Source organism: Leptonychotes weddellii, chromosome 11 (genome assembly GCF_054177405.1).
Source record: "Leptonychotes weddellii isolate Sample4059 chromosome 11, ASM5417740v2, whole genome shotgun sequence".
Classification (NCBI taxonomy): domain Eukaryota; kingdom Metazoa; phylum Chordata; class Mammalia; order Carnivora; family Phocidae; genus Leptonychotes; species Leptonychotes weddellii.
In genome coordinates this window covers 7,991,101-8,011,678 of record NC_138379.1, presented here as the reverse complement: position 1 = coordinate 8,011,678, position 20,578 = coordinate 7,991,101, and the positions used below count along the sequence as shown (strand labels likewise).

General features: G+C 53.5%; 4 protein-coding genes across 12 annotated transcripts in view; 1 reads left to right on the top strand and 3 right to left on the bottom strand.

Annotated features, from left to right (window-relative positions):
• The first annotated feature begins 4 nt into the window (after nucleotides 1-4).
• On the top strand, nucleotides 5-2,637 carry TMEM179B (transmembrane protein 179B). Of its 2 annotated transcripts, XM_081797962.1 has the most exons (5): nucleotides 6-164; nucleotides 1,427-1,614; nucleotides 1,698-1,832; nucleotides 2,005-2,083; nucleotides 2,283-2,637. In XM_081797962.1, the coding sequence occupies exons 1-5, from the start codon at nucleotides 69-71 to the stop codon at nucleotides 2,442-2,444; spliced, it is 660 nt and encodes a 219-aa protein (XP_081654088.1). In that variant the 5' UTR covers nucleotides 6-68; the 3' UTR covers nucleotides 2,445-2,637. The 2 variants fall into 2 exon arrangements, with proteins under 2 accessions (XP_081654089.1, XP_081654088.1); XM_081797963.1 differs by lacking the exon at nucleotides 1,698-1,832 and having other exon boundaries at nucleotides 5-164.
• An 87-nt stretch (nucleotides 2,638-2,724) lies between these two features.
• On the bottom strand, nucleotides 2,725-3,944 carry TMEM223 (transmembrane protein 223). The gene is made up of 2 exons (XM_006730352.3): nucleotides 3,560-3,944; nucleotides 2,725-3,166 (listed from the first exon to the last, which is right to left on the bottom strand). The coding sequence occupies exons 1-2, from the start codon at nucleotides 3,855-3,857 to the stop codon at nucleotides 2,874-2,876; spliced, it is 591 nt and encodes a 196-aa protein (XP_006730415.1). The 5' UTR covers nucleotides 3,858-3,944; the 3' UTR covers nucleotides 2,725-2,873.
• A 57-nt stretch (nucleotides 3,945-4,001) lies between these two features.
• Nucleotides 4,002-15,070, bottom strand: NXF1 (nuclear RNA export factor 1). Of its 3 annotated transcripts, none has more exons than XM_006730353.3 (21): nucleotides 14,900-15,066; nucleotides 12,353-12,536; nucleotides 11,983-12,136; nucleotides 11,138-11,221; nucleotides 10,927-11,031; nucleotides 10,750-10,830; nucleotides 10,564-10,633; nucleotides 10,332-10,420; nucleotides 10,097-10,204; nucleotides 9,840-9,949; nucleotides 7,987-8,023; nucleotides 7,620-7,688; nucleotides 7,484-7,539; nucleotides 7,265-7,372; nucleotides 7,104-7,162; nucleotides 6,873-6,988; nucleotides 6,712-6,754; nucleotides 6,063-6,135; nucleotides 5,172-5,354; nucleotides 4,488-4,548; nucleotides 4,002-4,368 (listed from the first exon to the last, which is right to left on the bottom strand). In XM_006730353.3, the coding sequence occupies exons 1-21, from the start codon at nucleotides 14,925-14,927 to the stop codon at nucleotides 4,330-4,332; spliced, it is 1,857 nt and encodes a 618-aa protein (XP_006730416.1). In that variant the 5' UTR covers nucleotides 14,928-15,066; the 3' UTR covers nucleotides 4,002-4,329. The 3 variants fall into 3 exon arrangements, with proteins under 3 accessions (XP_006730416.1, XP_081654082.1, XP_081654081.1); XM_081797956.1 differs by lacking the exon at nucleotides 14,900-15,066 and adding an exon at nucleotides 14,576-14,597; XM_081797955.1 differs by lacking the exons at nucleotides 4,002-4,368; nucleotides 4,488-4,548; nucleotides 5,172-5,354; nucleotides 6,063-6,135 and adding an exon at nucleotides 6,159-6,590 and having other exon boundaries at nucleotides 14,900-15,070.
• Nucleotides 15,071-16,477: 1,407 nt separating this feature from the next.
• STX5 (syntaxin 5) overlaps nucleotides 16,478-20,578 on the bottom strand; it is an 18,064-nt gene continuing 13,963 nt past the window's right edge. For 4 of the 6 annotated variants that reach the window (XM_081797957.1, XM_081797958.1, XM_081797960.1 and 1 more), the window contains exon 11: nucleotides 16,478-17,287. In XM_081797957.1, coding sequence (XP_081654083.1) covers nucleotides 17,074-17,287 — 214 coding nt within the window. In that variant the 3' untranslated portion in view covers nucleotides 16,478-17,073. The remainder of the gene's footprint in view (nucleotides 17,288-20,578) is intronic. The other 2 variants (XM_031024883.2, XM_006730355.3) reach the window with 1 other exon arrangement.

Here is a 20,578-nt window from a genome sequence, read left to right as displayed (position 1 = left end):
TCGCGCCGGATGAGGCGGGGCTTGGGCGGTTGGCAGCCGCGGCGACCCTTCCTGGTGGCGGGGGTGCCATGGCGCTGCCCTGGCTGCAGCGCTTCGAGCTCTTGCTGTTCACCGCCGCCTTCCTGTGCGGCGCCGTGGCGGCCGCGACGCTGACCCGGACCCAGGTGCGGGGCGGGGCCGGCCGTGGGGTCGGGGAGGCGGGGCGGGGCGGGGATGCTGGCTCTGCTGGCCGGGCCGGGCTGGTCCCGTCGCGCTGCTCCCGGGAGCGGGTGGCCGCCGCTCTGCGGCCGGGATGCATCGGCGCCGATCGCGCTCTGTGGCTCCGCCCGCCGGTGTTCTGCTTCACAGCCGTTTCCTCGCCGAAAGGACGAGTCCTCAGGAGTGACTGACAGCGGCAGACATAGCCCGGCCTGGTGGCTCCGGCTGCATAACCTCACACTGGTTCTGCGGCAGAATTCGGCCCAGGCCCTGCCTTCATCCGTTAAATCAGACACTGTTGTGCCGAGCTCCGCCAGGAAATAAAGCTTAGTGTAGCGGAGATGACCAGGCTACCGCAGGATTGCAGCCCAGTGTGTGTGAATGACAAGACGGCCATGTAGGAGACGCCCACGGAAAGCCCAAGGGTTTCCCCAGCCAGGCAGTCGTGTTCATAAACACAGGCTCATGTAACCCTATAAAGTAGGCACTATTAGAACTTTTTTTTTTTAATTTATTTATTCATGAGAGTCAGAGAGAGAGAGAGAGGCAGCAGCAGAGGGAGAAGCAGGCTCCCCGCCTAGCAGGGAGCCCGATGCGGGACTCGATCCCAGGACTCGGGGATCGTGACCTGAGCCGAAGGCAGATGCTTAACCATCTGAGCCACCCAGGCGTCCCAGGACTTTTTTTTTTTTTTTTAAAGATTTTATTTGACAGAGACACAGCGAGAGAGGGAACACAAGCAGGGGGAGTGGGAGAGTGAGAAGCAGGCTTCCCACCGAGCAGGGAGCCCGATGCGGGGCTCGATCCCAGGACCCTGGGACCATGACCTGAGCCAAAGGCAGATGCTTAACGACTGAGCCACCCAGGTGCCCCGGTTAGGACTTTTTTTTTTTTAATAGGTGAGAAAACACCAGAGACAGCTGAAGGTTACACAAGTTCTGGTTTTACTCTAGGATTTCTGCAGAGGGGAGACCAGAACTTGTGAGGCCTCTCCGAAGCTCACTATCCTTTATAACCACCGCCTATTTCCTGATTCTTGTGGCCACCGCAGGTTTGACTTCCCCAGCAGGCCCTCTCCATCAGTGTACTGGCCCAGAAACAGGAACTGACAGTGTAGGGAGAACTTCCTAGGGTAGCCCTCTCCTAGGCTATCCCTCACACCTGCCATGAGCCTGCGCCGAGGCTCTAACCTGAAATCTAGGTGGGACTCAGCAGCTTCTCTTCACAGGGCTCCTTCAGTGGCCGCTGTCCCCTGTATGGTGTGGCCGCCCTGAATGGCTCCTCCCCGGCCTTAGCCCAACCCTCGGCCCCATCCCTCTGCTACTTTGTGGCGGGGGTCTCTGGCCTCCTGGCCCTCTACTGTCTCCTGCTTCTGCTCTTCTGGGTCTACAGCAGCTGCATCGAGGACTCCCACAGGTGACTGCCCTAGCTGAGGGTGGGGGGCTGAGCTGGGAGAAGTCCCACCTCAACCACAAGGCTTACTCTCCCCGTCCTCATAGAGGTCCCATAGGGCTCCGCATTGCACTGGTCATCTCAGCTATAGCCATCTTCCTGGTCTTAGTGGCTGCCTGTATCCTTCGATTTGGCACCCGTTCTCTCTGCAAATCCATCATCTCCTTGAACATTACAATTAGGTAATGGGAGAGGGAGGGAACCCTGGCTGGGGCTGACTGCCTTCCCTCTGCAGAAGGGAGCTATAACCCCCTTTCTGTCCCTGTCAGTTGCTCTCACCTTGAAGGGCACCTGGGCATGGGTGTGTTCGGAGTATATCCTCCCTTTCTCACCACCATCTCTTTGACCTCACAGCTGCTCTGAAGCCCAGAAACTTCCATGGACACCCCCTGGAACCGCCCTGCAGTTTTACTCCAACCTACACAATGCTGAAGTGAGGTCCCGGGATATGAAAGACTGGTGGAAACCCAGGGACCCACAGATTCCTATAAGCACCTGTAGTTGTTAAGGGTGCTCTCCAGTGAGAGGCTGAAGGGCTTTCAACCTGACCATGAACAGAGAATAGTGGTTTGTGGGTGGAACTGGGTTTGAGATGGCCACACTCCTCACACTCCTGTTCCTGTCTCCCACAGACCTCTTCTTGGGTGAATCTGGTATTGTGGTGTGTGGTCTTGGTGCTTCAGGTGGTGCAGTGGAAGTCCGAAGCCGCCCCATACCGGCCTCTGGAGCGGGGCGACCCTGAGTGGAGCTCTGAGACAGACGCTCTCGTTGGGCCACGCCTTTCCCATTCCTGAGAAGTAACCAAAGAATGCTTCGTGCAGCCAAAGACTCTGTGCCCAAGTGCCTACAATCCTGTTGCCCCCTCATGGCCCTGTTTATGCTGGGAGCCTGTTTTCCCTCCACGAGGGAAACATGATGATAGGCCCCCTCCGCCTCTCTTCCTACAGCTGTTTTTGTACCAGAATATTATATTACTTTCTTCCTTCATCTTGGTACTGAGTTCTTGGTGTTAAAGCACTGTAGGCAGGTGGATGGGAGGACAGAGCTAAACAGATATGGAACAAAAGTCAGAGGTTCTGTCCCTTGCCCTTGGGATGACTGCTCTTTTATTTGCGGCTCATGAACCCTGGGCCCCCTTGTGTCCTGCCCTTGGTTGTCACCCCATCTCCAAGGTTCAGTTTTTATTCCCCTCTGGGAGAGGTGAGCGACCCAAGGTGGTTCCTTCACAAGCTGCGGTAGGCACCCACAGTATTGTCAAAGAGTTTTGTGTTGGGGAAATGTCCAGCTTTGTCCAAGAGGAAGTAGAAGCGCCGGCCTTTGATCTTCAAAGGCAACATAGCAGGGACTTCACCACGGTGGGCCATGCAGGACACCTGGTTCAAAGGGACGGTGAAATGAGCACCCAAGCCAAAGGGGGCATGAGTGGTGAGGGTCACCTGCTTCCCTCCAGCCTGCAGCATCACTGAACGCACAGAACGGAGGGAGAAGAGAAGACCAGCGCCAAGTACCAGGATACCTGCAGGAAGACCAAAGTCTGCGGTGAGGGGTTTTTGCTGAAGAGCTAAGCAGCAACCTTTCCAGTGGCCCAGAATTAAAAAAATTGTGATGATAGTAACATTTACCGAGCTCCTCTTCTACCCGGCTCTTGTGTTCGTCCTTCCTCCCCAACAACCTTCATGTACACCCCCCGTTTCAAGGGCGAGACGGGTCAGAGCGGTGTAACTGCTCAAGCTCACAGAGTGAGAGGCAAACCTCACCCCAGGTCTGTCCGAGGGCCTGGCTCAGGGGCCTCCAACTCCAGCGTGGCCCGGCCCGGAGGGTCGGGAGCCCCGCACTGTCCTTGCCGGGGCAGAGAGGGTCGTGTCCAGCCGCCCCACGTCCCCGTGTTGGAAGCCAGCCCACGCCTTACCGATGGCGCCGCAGCCGACGGCCAGGCCGTAGCGCCAGAGCGAGGAGCGCAGGTCCAAGCGGCCGCGGTCTGCGGGCTCCGCGTCTGGAGGCAGCGCCCGGGCCGGGGGTCGGGCCAAGGCTGCCACGGCCAGGGACGCCCAGAAGACACCCTGGCCCGCGCAGAACAGCCCGAGGACGGCGAAGAAGCGGCCCCGTTCGTGCTGGAAGAGCAGCACGTCCCGTGACGGAGCCGCGTCGTGCAGAGGCCGCAGCGCGGCGAGTAGCCGCACAGTCCACCGCCGCCCAAGCGCCGCCATGGCCCCAGCACGTCGTCGCTTCCGGGGCGGGACTTCCGACCCGCGGCCCCGCCCCCGAGCTTAGAGGCCTTCCGCCCCGGTGGGGTGGGGCACCGCCCCGCAAGAAGGGGCAAGGCAAAAACAATGTAGCATCGTGACACAAAATACAATATCACTCTTTATCTTAAAAAGTACGGCGGGTTCTGGGGTTAAGTACACAAAGCACCTAAATCCTTCGAGGGAGTTTAGTGTCAGTTCTACAAAGTAAGCTTTGGCTTCCTGGCACCAGTGAGGCTCAATCTCCTGGAAGTCTCCCAGAAGTCTTCCAGAAGGCAGGTGAGGAGAGGGATCCAGCAGCCCTCCCTCTTCGGTCACAGTCACGGGGTGGCCTGGGGGCCAGAGAGGAGGAGACAAGAGCCGACAGCCACGACAAGGAGACATCAATATCCAAGGGCTATTTTACAGGGGGCTTCTTCTGGGGCACGGCTACAGATCACTTCATAAATGCCACTTCTGGGATCTCGCCCTTAGCCTTAGAAAAAAAAGAAAAGGACAGTAGAGCCAGTCCCTTTCCCCCTCCCCCCAGTTGGCTTGACGGTCTCAAGGCCCAGAGATCCCTGGTCTTCTTGCTACTGAATTCCCAAAACTTACCTTGAGATGAGTAAAGGCCTGGGCAGATCTGGTGTAGTCCCAGTTGTTGTCCTGAAGGCACCTGGAGTGGGGGGAAGAGCACCCTGCTCACTAAACGCCACTTCACAATCCTTCCTAGAGAAACACTCACCCATGTGTGCCAACAATTACATACACTCTTGCACTATGGATTACAAATGAAAAATTAGTAAAAATCCCAATGTCTTATCACTGGTCTACTGGATACAAAGGAATATTAAGTAGCTATCAAGAAGACTAAGGTAATTTTTATAATGATAGGGAAAGACATTCATGGGATAAGCAAAAAAAGTAAGTTGCAGAATAGTATATAAAAATTTTGCTATGCTAATTTAGGCATAGGCCAAATTTTTTTATGGGCCATATTTATAAATTTTGTTTTTTTTTTTTTTAAAGATTTTATTTGACAGAGAGAGAGACAGCGAGAGAGGGAACACAAGCAGGGGGAGTGGAAGAGGGAGAAGCAGGCTTCCCGCGGAGCAGGGAGCCCGATGCGGGGCTCAGACCCAGGACCCTGGGATCATGACCTGAGCCGAAGGCAGACGCTTAATGACTGAGCCACCCAGACACCCCTAAATTTTGGCTTTTAAAATGTCAGGAGCACTCATTATTCACTTCCACTCCTACCTCTGTTTACCCCTATTCCTACACATTCCCAGTACTCACTTCTGGGACCACTCAAGGTTCATGCCGGACTGGGTAGAGAACGCCTGCAGCATTTCCTGCTGCTCTGGGGACAGGGTGGGCACTGGACTGGAGGAAGGGGTGGGTGCAGGCATGGCAAAGGCTCTCTGGATCTCATCAGGGCTGGCATTCCGCACAAACAGCTCGTCGTTCACGATGCACAGCCTTCGGGACAAAAAGCACTTTAGACAGCTGGACAGACAGCCAACCTCAACTTCCCAACATTATTCCTGTTCTCACACTTGACACTTTTACACTTAACTGATTCTTTCAATACCCACCAAGTCCCCCTCCCCACTCTTGGTCATTACTTTTTTTTTTTTAAGATTTTATTTATTTATTTGACAGAGCACAAGTAGGCAGAGGGAGAGGGAGAAGCAGGCTCTCCGCTGAGCAGGGAGCTGGACGTGGGGCTCGATCCCAGGACCCCGGGATCATGACCTGAGCCAAAGGCAGCCGCTTAACTGACTGAGCCACCCAGGCGCCCCTTGGTCATTACCTTTTATCATTTACGCACCTTATGCCCCTAAGAACCCATGTATGGGGGCAGATGCCAAACAACATTAGAGTTACATATTCTCTCCCAACTCAGGGAAGTTCTTATTCCCACTGATCTTCACAATAGACCAAAGAAGTAAGTAGCTTATGTTAGTTTCCCAATGAGGAAACCTGCTCTCAGCTAGAAGTGGTGCAGCCAGATGAAAAACCCAAACAGTCTGACTCCAGAGCCGAGCTCACCACCACTGTGAGAGCCTCCTCCTGAAATTCGGAACATTTCCTGAGGATCGGCTCCCCCTTCACATCCCCCCACTAATTCCCACATGCTGGCCACGGATTGGGACTGGGACCCCATGTGGTAAACCACTCACTCACCCTGAGTTGCTCGCAGGAACAGCGACAAATGTCCGGGTGAAGGCTCGCAAAGAATCCCGAGACTTTCCGTCCACTGTAATGTTAACAACAGCAACGACCCCTTAGAATCAGCTACACCTGAAGTTTACTAAAAGCTTCTCCAATCCTGGTCTTACTGGATACAACTCAACTGAAGCAGACCAGACAGATGATTATGTGTGTATAGGGGAGGAGAGGGGAAGAGGAGTGTCGGGAGGGCAGGGCGAACCACCACCAGCGTTAGCCCACCCAGAGGACCCGTGCGTTAGCTCCTGTGTCAGGCGCTGCGCTGACTCCCCACGGCACGGCTGTGAGATGGCTCTTACCAACCCCCTTTTACAAATAAAGAATTCGAAGCCCAGAGGTAATATAAGTTGCCCACAGACCCATGGGCCCGAGGCTGGAATGGAAGCCCAGACCTGCCTGACCTCAGAGTCTGTGTCCTCCTAATCCTCAGGCTTGTCCCATTTCCCAGACATGGGGTGGGGAGGGGAGGCCTCATGAAGGTGGCTTGGGGGCAGAAGAGGAGGAGGTCAGGGACAGAGAAGGAAGGTAGCTGAGAGTGTTGAGAAAAAAAAATCTCGCTGAGGGAGGGCCCACTCTGCAAACTCGGGACTCCAAAGCTTCTTACCTTCTTTGAAGACCCCGTTGACAGAAAAACACAGCAACGTACTCTGAAAGAGAAGAGGCGTCTGTCACCATGCAGGCTCCCGGCCAGAGCCCGCAGGCCCCCAGGCCTCGTAACTGCCCTTCCTCAGTTCCGGCTTTTGTGGGCAAGAAACAGGTGCTTACTGTCTGCGCGCTTATGTCTACCACAAAGGAGTTGATGTCGTGCTGAGTTTTGGGCAGCTCATTGAGGAAGGCGACGACATTGAGACGTGTGTGCTTCAGCAGCCGGAACCGCAGGGCTGTGGGAGAGGAGAACCCAAGGTCAGGGGCTGCCGCACGCTCCTGAGCCCCGTGACCGAGTCCCGCCCGCCCGCCCCCCTCTCCCACCCTGTTCTGCTCACATCGCACACTTACTTGGGTCTTTGAGCTTCTTCACATTCCTGCTATCCTTGAAGTACTCGGCCAGGTTGCTTCTAGAGGAAGAAGCGGAAAAGGAGGCAGGGGTCAGAGCAGGATGTGAGCTGGCAGGTGCTCACCTGCATGGTCCTGGGCAGGCTGTGGCCAGGGACACTCACCGGGCAGGGTTCTGGGGCGTGAAGGGAATGCTGAGGGAGCAGCAGGCCCCGTCGTGGTAGGCGTCCAGGAGCCGCTGCCGGTCTCCAGAGTCGTACACCGCATAGTACCTGTGCAGAACACAAAAGGGACAGTCTGAGCTCCCGGGTCTGGCTCCCCAGAGGGAGCTGTGCCGGGACCCACCCACCGCTCCCCAGCCTCGGGGGGCCCTGCATACTCACTGCTGCAGGAAGTGCAGGACCAGATTCTTCAGGGTCTCTGTTCCAAAGTAGCTTCCCTGGAATCACACACGGGTATCAGGACCACGTATCCAATTCTCTCCTCCCAACATGAGTTCTAGCGCTGCCCCCTTCTTACCTTGCAGGGAGGTAACATTGTGGGGGCTTCAACATCAAATGCAATTGGCGGAGGTAACTCATGGCCGTCCTGTGGGAAGTCGACAGCGTAACCAGAGAGAAAAGGCTGGATGAGTAATGAAATGGGCAAACTAGGAATGAGGGGTCAGAGATCAAGTGTCAAGGACACACGGAAAAGATCCAGGAATCCCGACAGAGGCAACTTTTGTCTACAGGCCTTTTTCTGAGAAGGATTACAGCCTTTGCCAGATTCTCAAAGGTCTTCGTTGTCTCCAAATTAACGGTCATACGAACACACGTGAGGCAAGAGCTTTTGGGTGGGAGAGCCTATGCTCATTAGAAAAGAATTTAAAGAGCTACAGACTTACCAGGCGTAATAATTTGGGAAATCGTTCTCGAATGGCGCTGTCAAAAACGGGACAGAAGTGAGTGATGCTTCAGAGCCACCGTGCCTCCTGAGCTGCTCTAGGAGCAAATATTCCAAAGCCCAAGGGACCGCCCACCCCATCCTGCTTGTCCTCTCACTCCTCCCCAGCCTCTGAGCTCTGGGGAAAGAGGCCCCACTCCCCACCTCACCCGGGGCACCCAGAAATGACTGCCTTGAAGGCTGACTCTCTTCTTGCTGCCTGACCCGAGCGCCACAGAGCAGCACTCCCAGCCCAGGCTTTAAGCCAGGACCTCCTTCCCCTCCCTGCCCCCCTTACCTTCCACCTACTCACCTGTGCAGCCCCGGGAGGAGGGAATGGGGTGGGAGCCCAGGGGCTCCGCTGCCTCAACAGGTATCCATCAGTTCTGCCCGGTCTGGCCGTGGCCAAGACCAGAACACACCACAGGGATGGCACAGGATGTTGGGGCAGGGAGATGAGCAAGGCGGGGGGTTCAGGAAGAGGGGAGGTGAAGAAAGAAGACAAGGAAGGAAAAGAAGAGAGAGAGAGAAGGCAGGATGGGGCTGGGGCAAGGGAGAGATGGGGAGACAGAGGGAAGTAGAGAGTAAAAAGAAAAAGCAAAGAAAAAGCGAAAGAACTATAAGGCAAAGAGGCATTCAGGAAAGTAAGAAAGAAAAAAGGGAAGAAGACACCCAACACAGCCTTTTCCTTCGGCTGCCCCTTTCCCTGTGGTCCAAGGTACAGACGGAAAACAAATTCTTGCTGCAGCCGGAGGGCAGTTGCTGTTGGCCAGGTCTCTGTCTGCTACCTGGGTCCCGATCTGAGCTGGGCGTGGGAAGTGAAGCAGCCATGGGGGCAGGAGACCTCCCTCAGAAGAGGTGAGGGTTCAGGCCCCTGCAAAGTTGGGGGGGTGAGGGTCTGTGCCCCACCTCTGTTGGCCCCCAAATTCTCTCCTGATGGCCCCTCTGCGACTGTGCCTGTCTTAGGTTGTTCCTTCCCTGAGGAATCTTACCCGTCTCTGGCTAACCAGCCATCCTCCGGGGCCAAGCAGGGCGATGTGAGGTGTGCAAGTGAGGGCGGGGCAGCGCCCCCCCGAGAGGGTCAGTTCTGTGTCTCCTCGGTAGTCTATGCCCCCGTGGCCTCCACGCCCAGCGCCTGCCTTGGGCTTCCCTCGCCTGCTGGCGGGGCCCTGGCTCTAGTCACATGGCTTGGGGAACCCAGGTTTCTTCTCCAGGGAGGGCCCAGCTCACAGCTCTGGGCAAGAGAGACAGAATGCGTGGCACCAGCTCCGAGGAGGCCTCAACCTCAGCACGAGGGGGAAGGCCCAGGCAACGGCCTTGGGCACGTGGACTGTGACAAGAGTCCCTCCTGGCAAAACGGCAAGAGGGGCCAACACCGGACAAAGAAGGGAAGGCCCATCAACAGCAAGTCCCAGGGAGGGAGGCCTTTCTCGGCCCAGGGATACCAGGCTCTTGGCACAAGGCAGATCCACGTATGGGACATATATGCAAGACACGCCCTGGTCGTGGTATAAAGCGGGAAACGCCCTTCCTGGAACAGTAGGATTGGGAGACTCTAGAAAAGGCTGTGTTTGGGAAGAGGAAAGACCACAGAACAGCAAATAGGTAGTCAGGTGAGAAGAAAGGAAAGGAAACCTCGGGGCCAAGCTGGGACACACGGACAGACGAAGGGAGGAACATGTGATCCTCCCAAAGGACAGGTGGTTCCAGCTCAGGGCTGCACATCTCCTGCAGACGGGCACTGGTCAGGGTGCATTAGCTCAGCCTCCCGGGGGGTGAAGGTCCCCAGGAGGGGAGACAGAGGCTACAACTGACCTGATGTAGGTGGACTGGTCTCGGAAGGTGTCGCATAGCGGGTTTCCGTCGAGCCACAACTCTTCCAGCTTCAGCCCTTTTACCTTGTCCAACTCCCTCTCAGACTTCAACTGCAGAGAGGTGGGGAGAAAAAGTGGGCAGGAGATCCTGGTAAGGAGAGCCAGCAAGATCCCCATCCCCGAAACACCCTCCTCGAGCCTCTTGCCCGAGCCCTCTGCTCACCCCGCCCACAACACAACCAGGCCCTCAGGTCTCACCTCATTTCCGGAGAGGTTGAGGATCTTCAGGTTGGGTGCTTTCTGCACAAGGCTGGACATGTCATCCAGCCTGTATAGCCTGTTGTTGCTCAAGTTTAAGGACAAAAGCTGTGGGCAGAGAAAAGTTTAGAGGAAGCACCGCCAACAAAGAATTAAGAGACACACCTGCCTCCCGACCCCATCCTACCTATAGCACCCTGCTTCCTCCCGTCTTAAAACAGGACAAAGGCCTCACCTCAGGGATGTTCTCCTCAATGATTCGCAGGGTAGCCGCCATACAGCTCCTGCGATTCAGGACGACATCGATGTTCTGAGCCACCAAGTCTTCAGGAAGCAGAAAAGAAGGAAAGGCAAATCTGAGAGGGCTTTCCCAGGTCAGAGTTCGTACCAACCATTCTCGAACTTTCCCCACCCGACAGATCCCCCTCTGCCTCCACCTCCCTGAGAATGACTGCTACTGGTCCTACCTGGGTCTGAACGGAGGCCTTTGAGGTCAAGCGCTTGTTGGGAGCCATCATATCGTTTGCTCATGATCAGCTACAGGGGAAAGAAAAGGGGTTGGGGGTCAGGGGCTCACTTAGGTTGTGTGGAGGGTTGTGGATGCAAGAAGTGGGAGGACTGGAGCGGAAACACGTGACAGGAGCCTGACTCACCTTTAGCTGCTCGACTTGTTCCGGCTTCAGTTCGTTCTGTACCGAATGGGGTGGGGCAGAGGAGTTGATGATGATGGATATCTACAGAGAAGACACGGAGGGCAGGGTGAATCCCAGGGAAGCCTAAGCTGCAGGATCAAGACCTACCCCCAGCCAAGCCAGGCCCTTTATACACACCCTTCGGTTTTCCTGATCTACAATCTTATAGTTGACGGCCTTCAACGCAGAGGCGGTGCTGGCATCCTCCACGAAAAACTGGGCCCGTGTGTTTTCATAGTGAAACTGCACAAAGAGGAAACAAGAGCATGAGACTTGGAGCCCAGGGCCCCTGGTCCAGCTGGCCCCTCGCCTTCCTTGGTGCCCAGCGGCCACAGAGGCCTTCTCTCACCTCAATGGGGGTGAAAGGGACATTGCACTTGCTCTGAATCACACTCAGGAGCCATGACTTGTCATACTTTCTGCCATAGGGAATCTAGATGAGAGAGAGAAAAGAACAATATGTAACGAAAGCTGGCCATCAGACGCATCTAGCGCTCTTTCATATCTTCTGCCAACTTTCACAACATTTCCTGAAGAAAGGGCCAGTTAAAAGTTTTTTTTACTCAAGTCAGACTCCTTACCCTCCTCCTTTCTGTCCATTTAAACTTAGTATTCCTCAAGAAAATAAAATTTTTGGGTTCTAAAAGTTTCAAGATATGATTCAGACCTGGCCCGACCCTCAGAGAACTTAAGAGATCCCAAGCCCCATGATCGGCTTGAGCCACATGGAGACATTCAGAGGAGTTCCTCTACCTCCCAACCAGTTAATCATGTTTTCCTTTAGATGGTGCCCCCCCTCCCCAATCCTGCTTGTCCTCTTCTATGCCTTTCCTGAACCTGCTCTTAGGTGTTCTAGAAGAAAGGATGAACACCTGACTGTGGAGAAAACAGCTGAAAAGATTGATTTTGTCGTGTGAAAAGTAAAGACCTTCACTCTGAGCCCAGCCCCCTCTCTCCCTTGCAGCATCTACTTCCCCAGACACTCACTGTAATCTTTTTCTTTTTTTAAGGGGGGAGGGACAAAAGGAGGGGGAGGGAGAGAGAGAGAGAGAGAGAATCTCAAGCTGGCTCCATGCCCAGCACAAAGATGAAACAGGACTCAATTTCATGACCTTGAGATCGTGACCTGAGCTGAAATCAAGAGACAGACAGACACTTAACCGACTGAGCCCCCCAGGTGCCCCACACACTCACTGTAATCTTAAACCAGTTTCTCGAGGTCCCATCCTGACTGGTACCAGCCCCTCCTCTGTCTGGAAGAGTTCTGTCTCTCCGCACAGTAACATGAATGCGATCTCGATCATGCCAACTGTCACCTCGACGGTTGGGTCGGGAAGGATAGGGGTTGCTGTGGGGAAGCAGAGAATAAAATGTCCACAAACACTAGGAATGTCTTCTCAAAGCCTTCCCACACTGCTGTCAGGACTGCAGCTAAGACTGTTCGCCCATTAAGTTGGCCCTGGCATTCTCACTTGTACAGGTGGGAAGAGAAATGGTGTGGGCAGTAGAGAACTAAAAAAATAAATGGGTCACTAAAATCAAACCAGATCAACTGGTCACTTACTGTCGTATTCGGGGAACATCCTGGGCATCACTCATCGCCACATCTCTGTCATCTTCCTCCAGGCGGGAAGACCGGATGCCAGAACCTCCTCTTCCAGACCTACGGTTCCCCTCACCATATTTCCACCGGAAAGGACCCCGGCCTTTCTTTCTTCTTTGAGGGAAACTAACACGGTCATCGTGCTCTGGGATTAAAAACGACATCAATTAGAAAACACGTTGCTGGGCGCCTGGGTGGCTCAGTTGGTTAGGCAACTGCCTTCGGCTCCGGTCATGATCCTGGAGTCCCGGGATCGAGTCCCGCATCGGGCTCCCTGCTCAGCAAGGAGCCTGCTTCTCCCTCTGACCCTCCCCCCTCTCATGTGCTCTCTCTCATTCTCTCTTTCAAATAAATAAAATCTTTAAGAAAAAAAAAAAAGAAAAGAAAACACGTTGCTAGTCCAGCTACCCTGCTGTGGCAATCACAGCTCCAGCAGCCTGTGCTATAGAATGACATACACACCAACTACAAAGCCCACTTCCACGCAAACTTCTGTCTGTTGAGAGAGAGAACCCTCTCTGTGGCATGGCAGCATGAGGGAAACATTACTGGAAGACAACACAGGGCTTCAGAAAAATGAGTCAGAAACTGGAACTTACAAAGAAGAGAAGCACAATGTGGAAATGTGAGCAGAATATGGACTCAGTGTGCAACTGAAAAGTCACCTGAAATCTGCTTGCTCTTGGCCTCCCAAATCTATTTAACCCTTCTCAAAATCTGGATGGGGACCTCTCTCACATCTCCTAAAATCAATCAATCACAATGATCACATCAGCTTTCAGCAAACAATGCTTCCTTTGCCTACAGAGTACAAACGTCATACAATTATAAATATAATCAATTTAAGGGCTTCTTTAAAACTTTTTTTTTGGCTTCTTTAAAATTCTTTTTTTTTCTTTTTAAAAGACTTTATTTATTTGACAGAGACACAGTGAGAGAGGGAACACAAGCAGGGGAAGTGGGAGAGGGAGAAGCAGGCTTCCGCGGAGCAGGGAGCCCGATGCGGGGCTCGATCCCAGGACCCTGGGACCATGACCTGAGTCGAAGGCAGACACCCAATGACTGAGCCACCCAGCCGTCCCTCTTTAAAATTCTTGTTCTCGGGGCGCCTGGGTGGCTCAGTTGTTGGGCGTCTGCCCTCGGCTCAGGTCATGGTCCCGGGGTCCTCAGATTGAGCCCCGCATCGGGCTCCCTGCTCCGAGGGAAGCCTGCTTCTCCCTCTCCCACTTCCCCTGCTTGTGTTCCCTCTCTTGCTGTGTCTCTCTCTGTCAAATAAATAAAATCTTAAAAAAAAAAAAAATTCTTGTTCTCAAACTGACACCCTGAAGTTTTGGGAGTGGGCTCTTTATTTCCTTGGCCAGAAATGCCTTTAAAAAAAAAAGATTTTATTTATTTACTAGAGAGGGAGAGAAAGAGAGAGAGCGCACAAGTAGGTGGGGCAGCAGGGAGAGTGAGAAGCAGGCTCCCCACTGAGCAGAGAGCCCGACATGAGGCTCTATCCCAGGACTCTGGGATCAAGACCTGAGCCAAAGGCAGATGCTGACTGAACCAACTGAGCCACAGAGGCACCCCCAGAAATGCCTTTTAACTCAGGAGACAACTTCTAAGATTCAGGTTCTAGTGGCAACTAGGGAGCTTAGCCAACTGTCCTTGACTGCTCTCCAGGGACAGGACCCTCTGAATCCTCTGGAGTGTAGGAATGGCTTCTAAAAAAAAGGTCTGCCTCATGCCTAGCACTCTACAAACAATGAACCTTAAGAAATGACCACAGGGGAAAAACAAACAAACAACTGAATAGCAGGCACAGCTAATATACACTGAGAACTTTCTCCAGGGCCAGGCACTATGCTCCAGGCACTTGATGTGAATAAACTCGTTTAACATACACAAGGCCAAACTTAGGAAATAAGTACAATCGCTACCTTCTTAGGAAAATAGAAAAATGAGGCCTGGGAGTGGAATTCACTCAAGCTTGGGGAAGACAACTCAGGACTCAAACCTCAGCTGTCATGTGCTCCTAACCACTCCTCTGGACAAAAACCCTGCGTAGTGTTCGGATACAGCGCTTTGGTATGGAGGTTTAAATTTTAAAGCCAAAGCCAAGGCCGCCGGGGAGGCGGGGCAAGAGACTGGACGCGGTGGAAAATAGGACACAGGTAGCCGATGAGAAGGGCACCGACTCACATTAAAAGAAGAGTCTGGCCGCCAACCTGAACTGACAGGCATCAACCACCCACAAAGTTCAAAGGAATCTCGCCACCCCACCGCCAGGCCGCCTGCTCCGAACCGAAGCTCCTCGCAACGCCAGGATTCCCGCGTCAACACGTCGGGCTCCCAGCCTCGAGTGCGGCCGGGCCCGCGGGGGGCCTTGCCCCCGGGCCGCGCCGCCGACGCCCCCCGCGGACGCCCGGCCTCTCGCGGCCTCCCGCCCCGGGGCTTCGGCCTAGGCCGGCGCCGCCCACTGGGCCCCAGATCATCTCGCTCGCCGCCCTGAGAGCCAGCACTGACCGTTGTAGGACTTCCCCTCGTCCGCCATGGCACAGCGAGAAGCAGAGCAGGCTCAGGCGCGGGCCGCAACGCCACCAAACGTCCAAACGCCCAAAAACGCCCCGGCCGAAGCGCTCCTACGCCCGGCGCCACCGCATTTATCCTGCGAAATACGTCGCGCGCCGCCGACGTCCCCCGGTGGTGGGCGGTGCCACCTGAGGAGCGCGGCCCTCTGCGCGTGCGCACTCGGCTGGCAGCCGCGCTGGGGGCGGGGCTCAACCGTTCCTGGTCCCGCCAGAGACCTGCGCTCGCCCAGCCACCCCAGGGTTGGGGCCGGCCAGCCCCGCCGCCTTTCTTCGGTTCGTCTTACGCCAGCACCTCCGGGGCTAGCGCTGGAGCAAAGAGCAAGCTGCTGCAGCCCAAGTCTCCGAGAGGAATGGGGAAGGGGGTCGCACGAAGGGCTTCCGAGGAAGGGGAGACCCGGGCCTTGGAGCGGGAGTGATGGTTCTTAGATCCCCTAGCGTTATACAGCCAGTATTGAATCTCTCAGCCCAGCCCTTTGCCAGCAGCCGATATATGTCACGCTTTCCTCGTAAGATGGGTTATCAGGCAACAGAAAACTAGAACGTAAACCCCAACAGAGCAGGGATGTTCACTAATTCGTGACTTTTCTCCAGCTCCTGGCTCAGTACCCTGCCTGGCACGTACCAAGAACTCAACAAACACTTGGGAAATAAATGAATTTCCGATCTATGCATCCTCCCAAGAAGAGTTGCCATGTCAAATGAACAGACCATTTTTCTGGCTCTCACAAGCAATTGTCTTCACAACCTCCCCATCCACCACTGAGGTGCTGTACCAGAACTGCAGTTTGTGTCAGTTGGGCAGTGAAGATGCAAGCAAGACCACCTGCTGACCAGAGGCCTGGGAGAGAGGAAATAGTAAAATGCCTGGGCTAGAAAAGACAAAGGTTCTCCTAGACTGCCCCCCCACCCCCGACGTTCTAGGGTCAGCTTTCAGAGTTGTGATTGTTCTCTCTGTAGCTTGAACTTCCTCTGGGGTGTGTGAGATGTGGGGGGACCCCAGTAACCTCAGAATAACACCAAGAAGTGTATTAACCTCCCTGGAGGGTGGGCATTCCAGGCAGGTTTCTCCTCCATCCTCCTGTGACTGGCTTGGATTTGGTGAGGGGCTTGGAGGGGACCAAGAGCCTCAGCTGGAGCTGGGAACAAGTTCTTCACCTTTCACTCCTGGCAGCAGGCAGAGCTCCTGTGTCATCCAGCTCAAGGAAAAATGGGGGCCAGCTGGTTGGAGCATGCAGCTGAAACAGGTACAAATACTGCTGGAGATGATCCTGGAAGTTGCCACCAATCAGGGACCCATGCTGGGGTCGTGCTTCCCCCTTTGAAGGGAAGTTTCCATGCTCATGAAGTGCTGCTGCACCTGGGTGTTCCCTGCCCGGAGGCAGCTGTGTGCACAGGGCCCAAAGCTTGGCCCTTAGAGCCATCAGCCCAGCCTCAGTTCTGGTACCGGGCAGTGCGCTCACTCCACTGGCTGTGAAGGCCCTTCGACGCTCCCACCCAGAAATGACGACATGGCTAGCGAGGCTGACAGTCTTGCTGTAATTGGGAGAAAACGGGCTGCAGCGCATTTGGCAGATTGAGAGTCACCAGCAGCCAAAGTTGGGGTTGTGCAGGCAGCCGAGGGGCTCAGGGCCCCCTGCTTCATGTGGTGGAGAGAGGAAGAAGAAAGAGGTCAAATTCTAACCCAGATGGGAAAGTTGGTCCCGGGGGGGCTGGGGGGGGGCAATTTCACTTCCTCTCCTCACTCTCAGGAAGGTGGGAAAGGGCATCATCTCCCCTTGCTGCCAAAGTTTCCTTTGGAAAAGGCTGGGGAGTTTCTAAAAATCTCCTACCTAGTGGAGACAACCTCCCCCACTGCCCCCCAGTTGGCTTCTGCTCCCTTCCAGCCACCTCACAGCAGAGTACAAATCCAGAACCGTGTGTGTTTCGAGGGCCTGAGGGCGGTGAGGGGAGGACAGGGTGGCCAGAGGCAAAGGGTTAGGGGTCAGGGACAGTGGCCATTCTCAGCAGTTCCAGGGAAACAGGGCCTTTCTCCCAAGCACCCTGCACAGGCTCAGTGGCAACACTGGCCACCTGCCCTCCCAAAGGGGTTCCAAACCCCCACGGAGTGCCTCAGAGTGGAGAGGGTTCAGGCAAGGAAGACCACAAAGATGATGAAGAAGACAATGAGGATGAGGAAGATTTTGACCATGAGCCACCGGTTCGAGGTGACCGACTGGAAGTACTTGAGGATCTCTGAATGGGCGGCTTCAACATCCAGCTGGGCTCCCAGCACGTTCTCGTCGATCCTGGGTATAGGGCCGAAAGAAGAGGAAACAGAAGGACACTGGATTAAAGAGAATGCTGTTGAAGTAGATTTACCAACATGGAAAGATAGTCACAATATATAAATAATAAAAAGTATTTTACATACAATACGATCCCATTTTTGTGTATATATGCTTGTGTATAGGAAAAGCTCTGGAAGGGTAACACAAACAAGTCTTGGCTCTGGTTTGAAGATCAGCTCTGCAACTTATCAGCTTGTGATTCTGAGCCAGTCATTTAACCTCCAGACTCACTTTCTTCAACTGCAAAGGAGGGAAAATGAGGATAACCCCAACCCTACATCTCTGGTTGTTGTCGGCCTCTCAAATGAGTTAACAAACACAAAGTGCCCAACCCACACTAAGAGCACCCAGAATGTTAGCTATTATAATTTTTTGCTCATCTTTATTGATTTTTGTCTAATACATAATATTGCATTTGTAATACGGGAGAAAACGCTCACAGACCATTACAGTCAGGAAATCCCAGTTCTGAGTGAGACAGGAAGAAAAACTTAATGATATGGACAGGAAGTCAGGAGATAAGAAAAACCCTACAATTAAGAAAACATGTCTCGGGGGGCGCCTGGGTGGCTCAGATGGTTAAGCGTCTGCCTTCGGCTCAGGTCATGATCTCAGGGTCCTGGGATCGAGTCCCGCATCGGGCTCCCTGCTCCTTGGGAGCCTGCTTCTCCCTCTGCCTCTCTCTGTCTCTAATGAATAAATAAATAAAATCTTAAAAAAAAAAAAAAAAGAAAACATGTCTCGGGCGCCTGGGTGGCTTAGTTGGTTGAGCGACTGCCTTCGGCTCGGGTCATGATCCTGGAGTCCCAGGATCGAGTCCCACGTCGGGCTCCCTGCTCAGCGGGGAGTCTGCTTCTCCCTCTGACCCTCTTCCCTCTCGTGCTCTCATTCTTTCTCTCTCAAATAAATAGATAACATCTTTAAAAAAAAAAAAAAAAGTCTCTCCAGGGTACAGAGAAGTCCTCAAAGAAGGGGCCATCTCGGGACGCCTGGGTGGCTCAGTCGTTAAGCATCTGCCTTCGGCTCAGGTCATGATCTCAGGGTCCTGGGATCGAGCCCCACATCGGGCTCCCTGCTCAGCGGGAGGCCTGCTTCTCCCTCTCCCACTCCCCTGCTGTGTTCCCTTTCTCACGGTCTCTCTCTCTCTGTCAAATAAATAAATAAAATCTTAAAAAAAAAAAGAAAGAAAAAGAAAGGGCCATCTCTTGAGAGACTCCTGAGGAAAATAAAACATTTCCTGGCCACCCTGCATATGCAATCCTGAAAACCCAATACAAATCCTGGCCTTTGCAAAGGGAGGCCCTGGGAGCAGAGACCACGGTGAGCTGTGAGGACAGAAAAGCTGGGAGCCTGGTAATCCAGCTGGAACAGGAAAGGAAAGCCTGGACCAGTGGCTGCAAGCCCCAGGTCCTCAGAAGTTTGTCATGAGGCCTGCGAACTACTCTCTGTCCAAATACAGGAGCCCAGGGGCGCCTGGCTGGTTCAGTCAGAAGAGCATGCCACTCTTGGGGAACCTGGATGACTCAGTCAGCTGAGCTTCCGACTCTTGGTTGTGGATCAGGTCATGATCTCCAGGTCCTGGGGTTGAGCCCTGGGTCAGGCTCCACGCTTGGTGGGGTGTCTGCTGGGACTCTTTCTCTCTCCCTCTGCCCCTCCACCTGCTCGCATTCTCTCTCATGAATAAATCTTTTTTTTTTTTTTAAGATTTTATTTATGGGGCGCCTGGGTGGCTCAGTCGTTTAGCGTCTGCCTTCGGCTCGGGTCATGATCCCAGGATCCCCGCATCGGGCTCCCTGCTTGGGGGGAAACCTGCTTCTCCCTCTACCACTCCCCCTGCTTGTGTTCCCTCTCTTGCTGTATCTCTCTCTGTCAAATAAATAAATTAATTAATTAAAAAAAAAGATTTTATTTATTTATTTTAGAGAGACCGGGGAGGGGGTCAGGGAGAGGAAAGAGAGAATCTGAAGCAGACTCCCTACTGAGCATAAAGCCTGATGCTGGGCTTCATCTCACAATAGGAGATCATGACCTGAGCTGAACAGTCAGACGCTTAACCAACTGAGCCACCTAGGCACCCCAAATAAATCTTTACAAAAAAAAATGGAAGAGCATGCGACTCTTGATCTCAGGGTCATGAGTTCGAGCCCCACATTAGCTATAGAGATTAAATAAGTAAATACACTTAAAAAATTTTTCAACCACAGGAGCCTGGACTGTACATGATTCCCTATTTGTGTCAGAGTGGCTAACTAAAGTATCAGGTTTCCTTCCTTTGGGCTGTAATTTCATTTCTCAGTGTGGGTGCAACTTGGGTCATTTCATACCCAAGAAAGCCCATCTCAGCAATCATGAATGGCTTTGCTTAACAAAAACGGATACACAGTAAATGCAGTCTGGCATAAGAAAGATTTTAAATGAGAGTCCATGAATGAAAACTAAAAGGAGGGAACTTGGGGCGGTGGGGGGGGGGATTAGGGATCCGTGGGACACTCACAATAGTGCGGAGCAGAAGACAGAATGGGGCGGGGGGGGGGGCAGAAAATGTGGCTTGGAAAGGAGAAGGCTGAAGAAAACAGGGAAAAAGCACGGTGAAGAGGATGAAGGAATGTCTTATGGAGAGTAAGTAAAATTATAGAGGAAAGGAAACAAGCATTAAGAAGCTGGAGTCTCCGGGCGCCTGGGGGGCTTAGTCGGTTAAGCATCTGCCTTCGGCTCAGGTCATGATCCCAGAGTCCTGGGATCGAGCCCCCACATCGAGCTCCCTGCTCAGTGGATAGTCTGCTTCTCCCTTTCTTTCTCCCTCTGCCTCTCCCCCCTCCTCATGCTCGTTCTCTCTCTCAAATAAAATCTTTAAAAAAAAAAAAAGAAGCTGGAGTCTCAGGGTGCCTAGACGGCGCAGTCGGTTAAGTGTCCGACTCCTGACTTCTGTTCAGGTCATGATCTCAGGGTTGTGAGACTGAGCCCTGAATCGGGCTCCCCACTCAGCTTAGAGTCTGCCTGTCCCTCTTCCTCCCTCTCAGCCCCTCCCACCACCCCTGCACGTGCATGCATGCATGAACTCTCTCTCTCTCAAATAAATAAATAAATCTTAAAAAAAAAAAGGAGCTCCATGTGGCCAGGTTTAGGAAATCTGACTGTAATGAAAAACAATGATGGTAATGGATTACAATACATTGGATATGAAAAAGAAATCCATTATTCCTAGTAATTTTTTTTTTTTTTAACTATTTTATTTATTTATTTGACAGAGAGAGACACAGCAAGAGAGGGAACACAAGCAGGGGGAG